We start from the raw sequence: 16,155 nt of genomic DNA, 5'->3' as shown, positions 1-16,155 counted from the left end.
AGTGTTTAATAAATATGGCTGGCAGTCGAGTCGAAAGATTAATGAGAAATGCAGCCCCAGCTGCAAACTAGATATTTAGCCGCGTCCAGCGAAGACATAACCATATTCAGCTGGTGGTCAATTTAAATGTTCTTTACGATGTCTACGTCTTCCCTCATCAGTGGATTTTCTTTTGGCCTCTAATATGTATTCCACGTAGCAATTTCTAATAAATAGCATCATTCGAAGAATGAGATCCAACTTATTTTTTAAAAATGTAACCCCTTTACAGATCAAGTCATCATTGCAATGGACATTCAGATCTGCATTAACATAAAAAATGATCAAAATTTGAATAGGTTTCGAAACGCAGAAAGTTGTGTGGTTTGCATTCCGAACTGTCTTCTCTGTGGTCTCAGGTTCAAACATTGACCACTGCCATTAACTAACATTCTGCTGGAGTTTTGGGCTATGACTTAATAATATTAAATCCTGATTCGAAACTTTGTCTAAACCTACCAAGTGAAAAGGAACATACTAAAATAATGTTGTGTGTATAATGAAGAACTCTATTAAAATGTGATTTTGTATTTACATTTATTGGTATTTATTATATAAAATAAAATTGTAGAATGTTTCTGTGATTTGTTTCACAGGAAATATTGTATTTCCAAAATGATGAAAGATCCATCTAGTAAACTTGTCTGTATGCCACATGTCATATATGTTTTCTGTAAAATAGATTTTAAAAAATTTATTTATTAACATTTATACTTAATTATGTATACATATATAGAACTAGTGGTTATATATATATATATATATATATATATATATATATATATATATATATATATATATATATATATATATATATATATATTATATATGTTATACTGATTATCTGATCTAACATCAACATCTAACTCTTATTGTTCTTAATAATAATAAATTACTCTACTCTAGGTCTAGGCAATCTAATATATATAAGACCAGGGCCGGTCTTAAGCCATATATATAATATGCCATAGGTTGCAAAGTTCGTAAAGTAAAGTTAATTTGATCGTAATCTTGTACTTAGTAAAGATTTAATAAAATTCAAAGTCGAATTTTTTTAAAATACGAAATCTTAATTTTCACTTATTATTATCCTTATTCCCACCCAGACTAGGCCCCGCGCAATCAGTTTCACATAGGGCCCCGCAATCGTTAGGACTGGCCCTGTTTAAGTTTAAGACTTAAAGAAATGTCACATGTGTTTAGTAAAAATCTGTATTTTATAATACCAATATAAATGAAGACTTATTATTTTTTTAGATCTAAAGTTTAGCCTTATTAATAAGTATAGTAAGGGCTAGTAAAGAGTATAAATATATTCTATATAGTCAATATAGATTTAGCTTAGGCTTTAGGTTTAGTCCTTGACTATTATAATATTATATTTATATCTATGAATAATCTTTATGCTATTGCTAGGACACTACTCACTAGGTCTTACTATTACAGAACAGAGATATACAAATTCAAGCATTAAAAAATGTTGGCGACTGGGCTTAGACTTAACATAGAGGCTAGTCTAGATTACTCTAGATCTACTTAAATTAGTTAAATCTACTAGTTTATAAACTATTACTAGTACTACTAGTAGTATTACTACAATTAGTACAATAATACAAGTCAAGTATTTATAAACTAGATCTAGTGAGTGACTAGTAAAAGTGTTAGAAGGCCTAGCTAGAATTAGAGATATAGAAAATAATAGATAGATCTAACCAATCTAACCATTTAGTTTTGTTATAATAACAATTATAATAGACTAATAGTATACTATTAGTATACTAGTACTATTAGACTTAGTATAGTCTAAGTATACTGTATAGTATACCTAGACCTAGTCCTAGATGATCTACTAGTACTTGATGATACTAGAGACTACTACTAGCTAGAGAGTAGAGTAGACTAGATCTATAGATCTAGATAGAAAAAATAGATCAAAACTGACAAAACTAGTGACTAGTCCTATTATAATCTATCTATAATTATATTAATTCAATAGTCTGCTCTAGAATATATTTTGAAAAAGTAGAAGAGTTCTCTTCAGGGCATTTTGGTGCATCCCATGATAAGTATCATTTAAAATTGTTGGACAGCTAGATTTAGATAAGTTTATCATCTGAATCGCTATCAATAACGTATCCAGCCATGTCTATTTTTATTTACATTTTCTCAGTCCATTACAATACGTCACTTCCGGTTTCGGCCATTGAAGCTAATTTTCAAATCTCGTTATTTTTTACACTTTCAAATTACTTTTTCTAATATAAATACGCTTTTCTAAAATCTCAAATTTTTAGGAACTAACTTTGATGCTATCTACTATCTAAATCAATCGCTATCTCAATTTCGAAAAAAACCTCTTCAGTTGGTCTTTAAGCTACACTCACCATCACCTAGAAACACACACACACACACACACATCATAACTAGTATATTGATTCATTCTATCTAGGGGAAGGGGGATGGATGTAACTTCAAATCGCAGAGACAGATAAGTGGATGGGCTTTGGAAACTATCCAGAAAAGTATAGTAGCCGGGGGGGGGGGGAGAGGGGGCATGTGGACACTGGAAATGACAGTTTATTTATTTTTTTTAAACTTTGACATTAAAAATTCGTTTGACTTTTTCTTTTTTTTTTTTTCTAATCTTTTTTTTTTCTCTTTCATTGAAGATTTCCATTTTCGACATTACAAGCAATTTGGTGAATCCGGTTTTCAGAATGCGGAAGTATTGAAAAGCGAAATTAGTAATACTAGTCGACCGGCGGCGTAGCATACGCCGCTATTTTGCGGGGCCGGCCATAGGCCACAGCAACCTATCCGATCGCAGTGGGCCCCACACTTTCATGGGACCCGAATCAGGACAAAGGGGGATGGGAGCGGGCAAGGTTTGATTAATTTTTAAACGGCAGTCTAGCGCGCAGGCAGCCATCCGTAGTGTGAACGCTGCTCTTGTGTTTTCTCGTGGACTATCCGCAGAAATAAGAGAGTAATTTTACTCTATGTAGCAGTCCGACCTGTTGAGGGAAGAAGAGAATTATATATATAGATAGTTATCATAGTTTACAATATCCTATGGTTACAGTTATATGCATATAAAGACCCATTTTTCCATTCACTATAACCCTTTATACTTTATAGTAACTTTATAGTAACCCACTTCATAATAATAATACAATAGCCACTCATGAGCGAGTTGGCCAGACCGCGGTTGTAAGTAAAGGCGTATCATCATTGACTGGAATGTGTCCAACACCCCCCCCCCTCCCCACCACCTTGGAATGCCGGTCCACATTTTTTATTGCCCCCCCCCCCCTCCCCCTCCGTTCCTCTATACAGTAACGCCCTACCCCGCCTCCTAGCACTTAACAGCTTGTCACCCGGCATTCCGATGTCTTCTTATTACAAAGAAACTGACCGTCACTTGGCGCGCGAACGGACCCTGGGGGGAACGCAAGAGCGCTCACCGGTGGGGGGAGAGGAGGGAGTGGCGCGGCTTTTCTTTTGTCTCGGATATTTTTCCCGTTTGAATTTTATTCCCACGATTTCAAGTAGTCTGCAGGGCAGAGAAAAAAAAAAGAGCAGGGTTTATTTGGGGAGAAAGGGAACAAAGAAGGGCAGGGGAGGTCTGTCATGTGACGGGGAGAACAATGTGAAAAATATTTCTGTTTTAAGGTAAAGAATGTTAGAAATGGAAAGGATGCCTATCGCATCAGATAATCCCCCATTAAAGAAACATCAAACAAAGTAGGCCAATAAACAACATATATATATCAAAAAAGAAGATGATTACGTCCTACGCGTCATGCATTTTAGTCATGCATATTAACCAATGACGTAAATTCTGCCAAGCCACTGGTTTTCCTGGCTAGCTCAGGCAACCCATTCCATGCTCCAATAGCACTAGGGAAGAAGGAGCACTTGTACAAATTTGTCCTAGCATATGGAACGAGGAATGTGCCTCTTTTGTTTTTGCCGGTAATTGCGATTCTATGTAAAATGTTTGTCAAATGGTTTACATGTTTCGGATGTTCCTTCAGAGCTGAAGATAGTTTACTTCCTAGTCCAAACCTCCCGCAGGACGACGGGGGAGGGGAGCGGGCAGGGTTTGAACTCTCGACCGTCGATAAATCCGAACGACAGCCCAGCGCGCAAACCGCACGACCAGGCAGCCATGTAGTATATATTATATATATTTTTTTTTCAATTTTAGGCCTAAATGTCTATAAATATTCCATGAGAGTAAATGAAAAGTGCATTGTATAAGTTGTCCAGTGTTTCTCATGAATACATTAGGGCACATTTTTTAACGGTTGAAAGTACACTTTTGCTGTAATATTCAAAAAGACTTGTTTTTTCTAAAAATCAATGAATGAAATAGTTACTAATTTACAGTCACTATAACATAAACCAAAAGATTGAAGCAAACATTTGAACTTAAAAAAAAAAAACAGGTCAAAAACGCACCATAAGATAGTAGGAGTTTTGAGCCAATTGATCGTTACATAAGGAGATAAAGCAGACTTACTTGGTCATTTTAGTTTCATGTTCCTGTTTGATTAGCAAAAAATGTTCTTTTAATATACCCTAATGCCACAGGGGATTTGAGGGGATGGGTTTTTAATCATTGCTGTGGATTTGGGGACGGGAGTGTTAGCTTATCTTATCAAATACAGACGTTAATTTAAAATAAAAATGATGATTACATCAACTAGATCAAGATCTATATCAAATTATAAATTGTTTCATAAAAGAGTTTTTGTTGGTCGCCTTCAGTTAAAGGACGACGTTACAACAGTTCATCTTATCATCTTATTAAAAATCAGCTATTCTGGGGAATGCGCGTTCACTTGTAATATTTATATAAGACTCGCATATCTCAAATATACATGTACCGGCATGCATAATTGACATAATACTATTATCAACGTGAATTCAAGAGGCCGTCTGCATCACTCACTTCCGCCAGTGTATTTCTCTATCCCATACTTCCCCGCGGCCATTGTACCCCCACCTTGTGATGCGTAGCATGAGACATAACTGAAGTAGGCCGTAGCCAGGCACAGCAGCATTTGCAAAACGCAAAACAATCTGGAAAAACAAAGACATAGTCCTCGACATTAAAATCAGACAGATGCGCTTCCTGGTCTTGGCCACATTTTCATATGCTTGCGAATCTTGGACGCTGACTGCAGAACTAGAGAGGAGGATCCTAGCAATGGTATTAGATACAAAGCACAAACGAAGAAATTAGAAACAGGATTAATACAGCCATTGGACCCCAGGATGACCTGCTAACTACTGTCAAGAAACGCAAACTTAAACTTTATAGCGTGATCACTAGGTCCTCGGGGCTAACATAGACCTTCCTTCAGGGAACAGTATCAGGAAAAAGAAGAAGAAGCAGACAGAAAAAGCGATGGGAAAACAACACCGAAGAATTGACGGGCCTGTCATTGAAAGAGATTCTATCCAATGCAAAAGACAGCGGAGAGGAGATATACTGTCAACAGATCACGTGTGGCGCCCAACGGTTCAATAGACTAAGGGATAGGTAGTGACATTGATGTTCCTAGCTGATTCGTGCTATAATTGGACTTGGGAAGAAGTACTTGTATGAATTTGTTTCAGCTTACGGAATAAGAAATGTGTTATCAGCCTTTATCTAGAGATCCTTCTGAGTATTTTATTAGGTTGATTTTTAAGTTATTGTTCAATTTTTAATGTATTTTTATTACAAGGCCTAGGCCTATTTTGAATTTCATTTTTCTGTCCTGGAGTGTCTCCAAGTTTAGTAATTTTACTTGAGTTAAATGTGAATATTCATTTTTTTAAAATAAATCCCACGGCTCTATTTTGCGTCTGTTAGAGTTTCTTTGTTTTGTTGAGTTGAGGGGGACCCAAACAGATGACGCACATTCTAGTATTGGTCTAACCAAAGTTAAACAGCGTTTTAGTTTTATGTTCCTATTTGATTTGCAGAAGAAAAATAAAGTTCTTTTAGTAAACCATAATGCCACAGGGGTTGGGTTTTTAATCATTGCCGTGGATTTGGGGACGGGGAGTGTTACTGAAAATATATAAAGATATACCATATTTAAAAGTGGATTGAGAAAGATTATTCTGTTATCTTATATATTACTAACAGTGGCGTTGCTAGGGATTTGGAGGCCCGGGGGCTTGACATCTTTAGGAGCCCCTGCATTTTTGACATGCGACATCATGACATGAGATAAAGGCGTATTATTTAATATAAAAACAAATTTCTGACACTCATTTTGGGACCCCCTCTCAATTGGAGTCCCGGGAGGATTTTCGAATTTGGACCCTCCCTCCCCCCCCCCTTGATACGACACTGATTACAGACGTTTCTTCGTTATGCAACTGCTTTTCCATTGATAGGACTACATTATTTTGTCGGTTATTAGTTTTAGCCGATGGCTTATATTAGCGAAAACGATACATTTCGAAATTCAAGCTAGGCTCAGATTTTGTAAATGAAAATTTCATTTTAACATCAATTGTCTTTTGAAACGCACTAATGTAATGGAATTGAGATGCTACAGAAGGATCCTTTGTATTACATTCACAGGCCGCATCACAAACCAAGAGTTTAGAGACAGGGCTACTGCAGCGATTCCACCCCATGATGACCTGCTAACTATTGTAAAAAGAAAATAACGCTAGAGCAAACTCGTACAAGTGCTCCTTCTTCCCTAGTGCCATTAGAGAATGGAATGGGTTGCCTGAATCAGCCAAGAAAACCAACGACTAAGCATAGCTTAAGTCATTGATTAGCATGCATGACTAGATTAACATTAAATGTTTAGGACGTAGGTAGGCCTACATAATTATCTTCTTTTTTGAAGTAACGTCTGTATTATATAAGATATGATATTATACTTTGAAAAAAATCTCTGCAACAAAATCTAGATCTATTTGGATCTAAATTCGATCTAAACTTGATTTTTTTTTCTTTTATCGCTAGCCAGATTCCACGTTAAGATTTTAAATAAGCCGCCTGTAGATCTAGATCTAGCTACTGTTGTATTTAGATCTAGTAAAGTTCCCCTTTCAGACCTTACGCTCTATAGGCCTGATGATGTAAATAGATCTAGACTGGGGGATACAAAATTTCCCTTTAATGTTGTTTGGAAAGATGTTTTCTTTTACGCTTGTGTGAATATGAAAAGAAACCCATCAAAGCCCCCTTTCCCCCGTTTCCTGGAGTTTTGTTTTGGTTTGCTTATCAAGGGAACTATATTTAGTCCCGCGCGCGCGGGCTGTGTGAAGCGGCTTGCACCTGCGCTGAGAAATGCGAACGGCATATCGCTACGCCGCCGTTCCATTGTGGTCGACGCGAAGGGGTTTTATTGACGACCTGTGTAGTTATTTACGGAATTCAACTTGTGGTCTCTATAATCTGAGGCCCCTGTCGAGGGTTATGGCACTCTACACTGGCGAGGCTAAGAAAGATGTTAATGTTTTCAGGGAAGGAAACCATGTTTATAGTATAACAAGTTTTAGCAGTTCTGGGAGTAGTTCTAGTGTTCAAAGTGGCAGCCCTGCTAGTCAGAGCCAACAGTGGCACGATGTGAAAATTAATGTTCTGAGTTCGAAGCTTGTGGATAATAATTCTTCGGCCAATGGTTTTTCGAATCCAGTAGGCGGGGCTAACGGTGGTTATCAGAATCATTCCGATAACGCACAGCATAAACACGGATTGTACTCGCCTGGATTTCAAGAACAAAGGATTACACATTCTCCTCATCAGGTAAGGGGTGAAGGTGAGACAACACACAGCGGAAACATGCACAGCACCGATCAGCGTGCTACCTTTGTGAGTAGCATCAACGTCAGGGATTCGAAGCCTCCGCCTATACCCCCCTCCATGTTTGGCGGGCATATGGGGCTGACCATCTCCACCGGGTCACCCGTTCACCACCAGTCTGTGTCTTGGCAGGGCGGCGGGAAGACGATGCCCCCCATGGGCGTGTCCATGGCTCCACCGTCGCCGGATATAAATCTATTGATCGGGAGCTCGCGCTACCCCGGCTCGAAGACCACATTAATTAACCCCACCGCGCGAAGCAGCAGCCCAGGGCAATCACAACAGATCAATGTGCCTGTTCAATATCAGACTGTCTACCATCACGGTCTGACGTCAGCGAATGGAAGCTCGAATTACTCAAGTCCTCGCTCGAGCATCGGTAGCGGGGATTCCAAGAGTTCGAGTCCTCGTACTAGCTTAACCAACCCGGCTTTGTACGAGCAGAAATTCGGTAGCCCTAGGTCAAGCCTGGCTCTAGTCAGCCCTCGCTCCAGCTGGAATTCGACTGGATTTGACTCCAAGCATTCTAGTCCCAGAACTAGTCTGTCCGGGCCACAAGATAGGATATCTGTTCAGCGTATTGTCAGCAGCCTGGATAATGATGTTTTTCGATCACACGCACACGGGCCCCAGTCACAGTCCTCCGTTCTGAGCCTGGGCCCCCGTGCAGTGCCTTTACTTGACAACAGGTTCAACGAGGCTGCGCCGCCTCACATCTACACCGATCCTCGCCAGAGGACCCTGCCCCCGCAGGCCTCTATAAGTGTTCACACATCCACGTACGCCACCAGCGTCAACGGTAATGGCATAATGCAGAACGGAGGTCCTCAAATGGTGGTGTCGTCCACCCCCGGCACATCTGTCTCTTACATCAGCACAAGCTCGGCCGTGAACTCGGGACCACCGTCTATCCCTGCGAGGGTGCCACTGAACTACAATGGCTCACCGACACACCAGAATTCAGACGCAGAGAAGGCCATCGCTGCTCTTACCCAACAACTGGAACGTGACATGAGCATCTCCGGCACCACGGCCAAGAAGAATCCGGACTCCCCGGGGCCTCAGATGGAGCCCCCTCCACCCTACCACGGCCCTCACGACGTTCAAACATCAGTCAAACATCTCAACCAGAATCAGCCACAGAAATCAAATGTCAAACTGGTGGCCCCAGTTCAGGGCATCCAAGTTCAGCCGGGGCCCTCCAGGAGTGCATCAGCCTTGTCCCCTGGCTTGAAGTCGCAGTTGGCGTTTCAGGTGACCCCACCCAAAAACAAGGGTCCCTCCGACGCTGAAAGGAAATTAGCCGCCCTCACACAGCAACTAGAAGAAGAAATGGATATAGCTGCCGGTGATTACTTTGGTAAGTTATTCCACACAGATCTAGTTACATCTAGGTTATTTATCATTACATGTTTATGTTAAATAGCTTTGGTAAGGAATTTTGAGTTGTTATATAAGTCATCCAATATAGTTACGTTTGGTCTATAAATAGACGTGTAAATAAGATCCCTCACATTAAGGTCACGTGATAGCCATCTTTCCAGAGATTAATTTAAATATGTCACAATACAACTTCCCCTTTTATTAGAAAAAAATAATAATTCAGTAATACTATGCTAGCATGGGGGCGCGGTGGCTGAGTGGTTAAGCGCTTGGCTTCCGAACGTGGGAATGGGGCTCTCAGGTTCAAATCTAGGTGGAATTTTTAATTTCGGGATTTTTAGGTCGCCCCCATTGAGTCCAACCAACTCTAATGGGTACCTGATTTTAGTTGGGGACAGTAAAGGTGATGTGCTGGTCACATGACACCCTGCTCGTTAACCGCTGTCCAAAGAAACGATGACCTTAACATCATCTGCCCTATAGACAGCATTCTTTAACAGCATAGTCTGAAATCGCATAGTCTGAAACAGCATAGTCTGAAATCGCATAGTCTGAAACAGCATAGTCTGAAACCGCATAGTCTGAAACAGCATAGTCTGAAACCGCATAGTCTGAAATCGCATAGTCTGAAACCGCATAGTCTGAAACAGCATAGTCTGAAACCGCATAGTCTGAAATCGCATAGTCTGAAACAGCATAGTCTGAAACAGCATAGTCTGAAACAGCATAGTCTGAAATCGCATAGTCTGAAACAGCATAGTCTGAAACAGCATAGCCTGAAACAGCATAGCCTGAAACAGCATAGCCTGAAACAGCATAGCCTGAAACAGCATAGCCTGAAACAGCATAGTCTGAAACAGCATAGTCTGAAACAGCATAGTCTGAAATCGCATAGTCTGAAACAGCATAGTCTGAAACAGCATAGTCTGAAACAGCATAGTCTGAAACAGCATAGTCTGAAACAGCATAGCCTGAAAGGGGAACTCTGTTCTTGTAAATATATAAAAAAAAAAGCTAGGACTTAGGATTAAAAAAAAAGAATAATCTGTTATGGTTTTTCTTTAGCACTAATGTATTCATTGTTGCGTTATTTCTGCTAGACATGTCTCCACCTTTCTTCGTGCACATAACAACTTGCTTCTATTACTTCTCGCTTATTACATAAGTGTGTAAGTGTAATCACTCTACGTTGATAAATGTGTAAGTGTAATCACTTCACTTTGATAGTGTGTAAGTGTAATCACTTCACTTTGATAGTGTGTAAGTGTAATCACTTCACGCTGATAGTGTGTAAGTGTAATCACTTCACGTTGATAGTGTGTAAGTGTAATCACTTCACTTTGATAGTGTGTAAGTGTAATCGCTTCATTTTGATAATTCGTGTAAATTTCGTATCAATAAAAAGACACATTTGGAAACACTTGAAATTATTTTTTAAATCTCCCGCTTCTTGTAGTTATGTGTAAGTGTAATCGCTTCATTTTGATAATTCGTGTAAATTTCGTATCAATAAAAAGACACATTTGGAAACACTTGAAATCAGTGCCAGAGTTTTATAAGTGGAGGCCCCTCTCATCTTCAAGCCTCAATATAAATACTATTACATGTATTAATAATTCTAGAAGCTTGTCATATGCGTGAAGAAATTAAGTATTTGTTAATTTAACCACCTCATTTCTCTAATTTTCTTATATTTAAATTGTTTGTTTCGTAAAAAAAATAAATTCTTAAAAAAATATGCACTATCGTAAATCCGGCCTTGTTCTGCCAGCTGCTTTTAGGTGTACAATTTATTTTTTTAAAGTGTATTTGGTCCTCTCATTAAAGTCTAAATAAGCAACCATCACATTAATCGTGTGAGCAACCATCACATTAATCGTGTGGGCAACCATCACATTAATCGTGTGGGCAACCATCACATTAATCGTGTGAGCAACCATCACATTAATCGTGTGGGCAACCATCACATTAATCGTTTGAGCAACCATCACATTAATCGTGTGAGCAACCATCACATTAATCGTGTGAGCAACCATCACATTAATCGTGTGAGCAACCATCACATTAATCGTGTGAGCAACCATCACATTAATCGTGTGAGCAACCATCACATTAATCGTGTGAGCAACCATCACATTAATCGTGTGAGCAACCATCACATTAATCGTGTGAGCAACCATCACATTAATCGTGTGAGTACATTAACCTCTGACCCTGTACACATCTTGAAGGAACATCTATTTTGGTTGACACTGCCCGTCATGTCTTTGTGTACTGATCAATTATCAATCAATGTTCACACCAGAACCCTTTCATCCGCGTTTTCTTTTCACATAGCTAGAAAGAGACATTTGTCTTTTTTAAGTTTAACTGTGGACCTTTTGTTATAGCCGTCTGACTTGTTGTACAGTGTGTTTACGGTAATCTGAACAAATACCATTGGGCCAGGACGAAATGTTTACTGTTTCTTAATGACGTCTGCTGCATGACTCTATGGATCTATATATTGTTAGAAGTACTGCTTTACACGATGTAAACAAATCCCTTTCACTCCGCCTCCCCTTCGCGTCAGCCTCTCCTCCCCACCCCCACCCCCCTCTCTCCCGTTTCTCCGTCGTCTGCTTTTTCCTTTTCATCATCGACTCCTGTGTTCTAGGTCAATGGTAGCAGACGTGGGCAGCCCGCGCGTGTTCACGGGAATCGTTAGGCTGGGCAGAGGCGTGGGGGGGGGGGGGGGGTAAGAAGGAAAAAAAAAGGGGGGGGGCTGTTGTGTGCTGTCTGTACTGCACATTTGCAGTTATGGATGGACCAAATGTGACCCAATATTCAACGGAAAGGAGGTCACGGTGGAAAAATTCACAAAGCAGGATGTTCTTTTTATTTAACGATAAAATGTCAGCTGTACGTTTACATCTCTTGTTCTAGGTGTAGACAAAATCTAAAATAAAAAAATTATTGAACTATTTCTAACTTTTATCGAGAATGAATATTTTGAGAATGATAATAAATCTGTCTAAAACTAGGAAATATTCTCCAGTATTTATAATTGGTGAAGACAAAATTTAAAATAAAAACTTTTATTGAACTATTTCTAACTTTCATCGAGAATGTATATTTTGAGAATGAAAATAAATCTGTCTGAAAAGAATAATTTCGGGCATCCATATAAATGGTGAAGACAAAAATTTAAAATAAAAACTTTTGTTGAACTATTTCTAACTTTTATCGAAAATGAATATTTTAAAAATAAATCTGATTTAACAAAAAAAAAAAAGTCTATAGATTTTTTTTCTCCCTTTTCCTAGGCTATTCTTATTAAGCCTAAGCCTACAAGTGGATGAAATAATTGATAGTAGATTCTAACAATTTAATTTGAACAGCTCACGTGACCAACATAGCTCATGACTAGATTGAGACATGGAAACGATTAGGACGTAATTATCTTCTCTTTTGAAAACACGTCTTGCAATTGATAAGTTAAGTTAATGTAGGCTTAATGTGCTAATTACTCATGTATATATATATATATATATATATATATATATATATATATATATATATATATATATATATATATATATATATATATATATATATATATATATATATATGGCTTGTCTTCGAGTCCGAAGATTAGTGAGGAATACGGTATTTCCCGTGGCTGCGCAGCCCCTGCTGTGACCTACATATTTTGCCACACCGGAGCAAGCATAACCATTACACATGTATACCATCGAATACGAGTTTTAATGGGAGAGAGTGTAATTAACAACGCTGTGACCAGCACAAATGTCTGCAATGGAATCATAGAACAAAATCATCACGGCAACCAGGGGACGTTTCTTTCTCTCTCTGAGCGAACGTACTGGAAGGTTTCTTTGTGACAAAGGTCGATGCACTGCATTACGCTGGCTCTTCGCCTTTTTTTTTTTTTGTTGTAACTCGTCGGCTTCCTCGATCTGGTATAAACTTTGTCACATGTAAATTATGAGTGAGTCTGGTGTGAATGTACACTTTGATTTCATATAGTTATAATGTTTTTTGTTTGGTGTAATGCACAAATTGTAAGACAAATTTCCTTACGGATAATAAAGATTATTATTATTATTATTATTATTATTATTATTATTATTATTATTATTATCACTAAGTTTGAAGATATTTCTTTTTACAAAGCTTATATCAACTCACTCTGTCTGTCTGTCTGGTAAAAAGTATGTACACGTTATGTCTGTCACGCCCCAATCGCGGATCAAGTTGAAATTTTGCACAACTGTTTATTGTTTCTGACAAGAATCGATAAAAAAAAATTAGAACAGATTAGTTAATATTGGTAATTAATTATTTTGTTTGGTATCAAACAAGAAAAAATAAATTGTACTTGACAGACGTGGTTGTATACGTTGAGTTAATCCCCTTGAGAAGGCTTGAGCCCTCGAGTTCTAATGGACCTCATTGACCAATCGTAAACAAACATTTAGTCACGTGATAATATTGATAAACAACGAAAAAAAAAACCTGTCACGTGATAGCCACTGTGTATTAAAATTAGATCGTAATTTGTATAGAAGAGTTAGAGAATCACGTGGCTAAATGTTGTTTGTTTACGATTGGTGAAAGAGGTCCATTCAAGTCATACACGTTTTTTTTTTCAATGCATTTAAAAATCGATCACGCCATCATTGACACAGATATCCCTTTCCCTCTCCCTCCCAGTTTCTCAATTAGTCTAGACAAATGGTAGGATCATAGCGTACTGAGAAAGCTAAAAAACATGAAATTGTGCAAAACAAAACAAAAAATTGGTTAGTCTAGATCTATTACAAATTTAATTACATGACTGATCCAAACTAATTAATACAATTACACTTAACTCTTTCTCTCCGTAATTATTTTTCTCGTTTCGATAGTATCATTCGTTTTGCTCATTTATATTTCACTATCCTGTTATGATTAAACTTCAATAACTTTTTTGATTGTTATCAGAATATGTTATATTTGGTATTGAATTATAGGAGAATGCATGCTCCATTTACACAACACAAATTACCTTTTTAAAATTCAATTTAGTTTAATGGGGGTCAAATCAACGTTGGCATCGTTACTTAGGAGAGAAAGAGTTAATATTAGCTTTGTTTTTAAAAAGGTATGTTTATGTTTTTCTTGCTTTTGTGATGTCCTTGTAAACTGTCTCTAAAAGTTACACTAGTTCATTAAGCCTTACAATTATGAAATTCGAACATCAATCACGGATGATAACTTTAATCATCTTCGGCTGGTCACGTGGTTGTTTCATAGGCTAAGAATGTAGTTCTGGTCACAGCAGACGAACATTCTCTCCCTGCCTAGTAAGAGAGGTCACACCAAAAAGAGTGATGTCATCAGGTGATTATTAGGATGCAATCTAAAAATAGATCGCCGCCTTATCGATCACTCTTTTGAGACATCCGTCTGACACGCTCGGTGTTTACCCAGAATATACCGCCCAAACAGTGTTGGTATGTCGTCTGCAAATAGCGAGGGACCGTTATCGCCATTCGAATATCGCTTACAGGCTCGGGTTACGCTGGTGTCGGTGACAGAACTCGTGAAAGTTTTGAAACAGTTAAAACCTAAAATGACTTGTGCTAAAAATAGTTTCGGGAAAACGAAGATTTCCGGACGAGGTTACTAATGGCGCCGCTAGGAGTTTTCATTGGGGAGGGTGGGGGTGTGTTGACGTCATCCTGTGTTGCAGACGATAAAGACCATTAAAAGGAAGCTTTGTTAACATCATCCCATGCTTTGTAAACTAGCGCGTCTTCCACTTCATGACACTGTAGTAGTCGCAAATATTGTTAGTATTTAAATTGATCATATATTTGATGCTATTATACTAGCATGCTTGGAGGCGGGTGGCTGAGTGGTAAAGCGCTTGGCTTCCGAACAGTGGGCCCCGGGTTCGAATCCTGGTGAAGACTGGGATTTTTACCTTCGGGATCTTTGGGTCGCCTCCCTGAGTCCGCCAAGCTCTAAATGGTACCTGACATTAGTCGGGGAAATGTAAAAGCTGTTGGTCGTTGTGCTGGCCACATGACACCCTCGTTAACTGTTGGCCACAGAAACAGATGACCTTTATATCATCTGCCCCGCTGACCAGAGAGTCTGAAAAGGGCACTTTATTCGGTGCACGCTGGTCCAGTTTCTTTTATGGACATATGAGGGGGGGGTATACCACATGAGAGGCTTCCGTGCTGACTTGAGGTGCTTATCAAATACAACCTAACTCCTCGAGTCTTAAATTATAGATTCGTGGTCCACATCGAGACTAAGACTAAGACTGCTGTTTGTGGTGATTACAAGGACCTATTTTTTTATATTATTATTTTTTTTACAATACTTCAAGCCAGAACTTCATGGATGAACCTGGTGTCACCTGGACACGGATCTTAAAACAACGGCCCAAACGATTTTCCTATAAATTTAGCAGTGGATGTATATTGCCGAGAAAAGAATTATTAGCTAGTTGGCCACTCTGGGAAAACTCAAGTTTGGCCAATATAATTTTTCAAATAAAAAAAAAAAAAAAAAATTTGGCTAGAAAAAAACTAGGTCTAGATCTAGATTCAACATCGGCTTTGAAATGAATATGACGTTCTTGGAAGGCCTATCAGGTTTGGGAATTTGCATTATTGATTCAATACATTAATGTTCAGGAGAATTTCGCGCATCGTCTAGATCAGCGGTTCTCAACCTTTTAAGCTCGGCGACCCCTTTTTACAATCCCCCATTCTGCCGCGACCCCCCCCCTCCTCACACAAACACAGCAATAGAAAAATAGACAATAACAATCCATATTTTCGATGGTCTTAGGCGACCCCTGGTAAATCGTCAATCGACCCCCAAGGGGGGTCGCGACCCACAGG

The 16,155-nt window shown here is 38.7% G+C and overlaps 1 protein-coding gene and 1 long non-coding RNA gene across 2 annotated transcripts in view; one reads left to right on the top strand and one right to left on the bottom strand.

Moving 5' to 3' along the window:
- Nucleotides 1-559: 559 nt before the first annotated feature.
- On the bottom strand, nucleotides 560-2,402 carry LOC129927473 (uncharacterized). The gene is made up of 2 exons (XR_008779086.1): nucleotides 1,865-2,402; nucleotides 560-710 (listed from the first exon to the last, which is right to left on the bottom strand). It is a non-coding gene; the product is annotated as an uncharacterized LOC129927473 (long non-coding RNA).
- A 4,970-nt stretch (nucleotides 2,403-7,372) lies between these two features.
- The window catches only part of LOC106052031 (uncharacterized), a 67,553-nt gene continuing 58,770 nt past the window's right edge, over nucleotides 7,373-16,155 (top strand). The window contains exon 1 of the mRNA XM_056035373.1: nucleotides 7,373-9,227. Within this exon, the coding sequence (XP_055891348.1) occupies nucleotides 7,481-9,227 (1,747 nt within the window). The 5' untranslated portion in view covers nucleotides 7,373-7,480. The remainder of the gene's footprint in view (nucleotides 9,228-16,155) is intronic.

The sequence above is a fragment of the Biomphalaria glabrata genome, chromosome 7 (genome assembly GCF_947242115.1).
Source record: "Biomphalaria glabrata chromosome 7, xgBioGlab47.1, whole genome shotgun sequence".
Classification (NCBI taxonomy): domain Eukaryota; kingdom Metazoa; phylum Mollusca; class Gastropoda; family Planorbidae; genus Biomphalaria; species Biomphalaria glabrata.
This window is presented reverse-complemented; position numbering and strand designations above follow the sequence as displayed.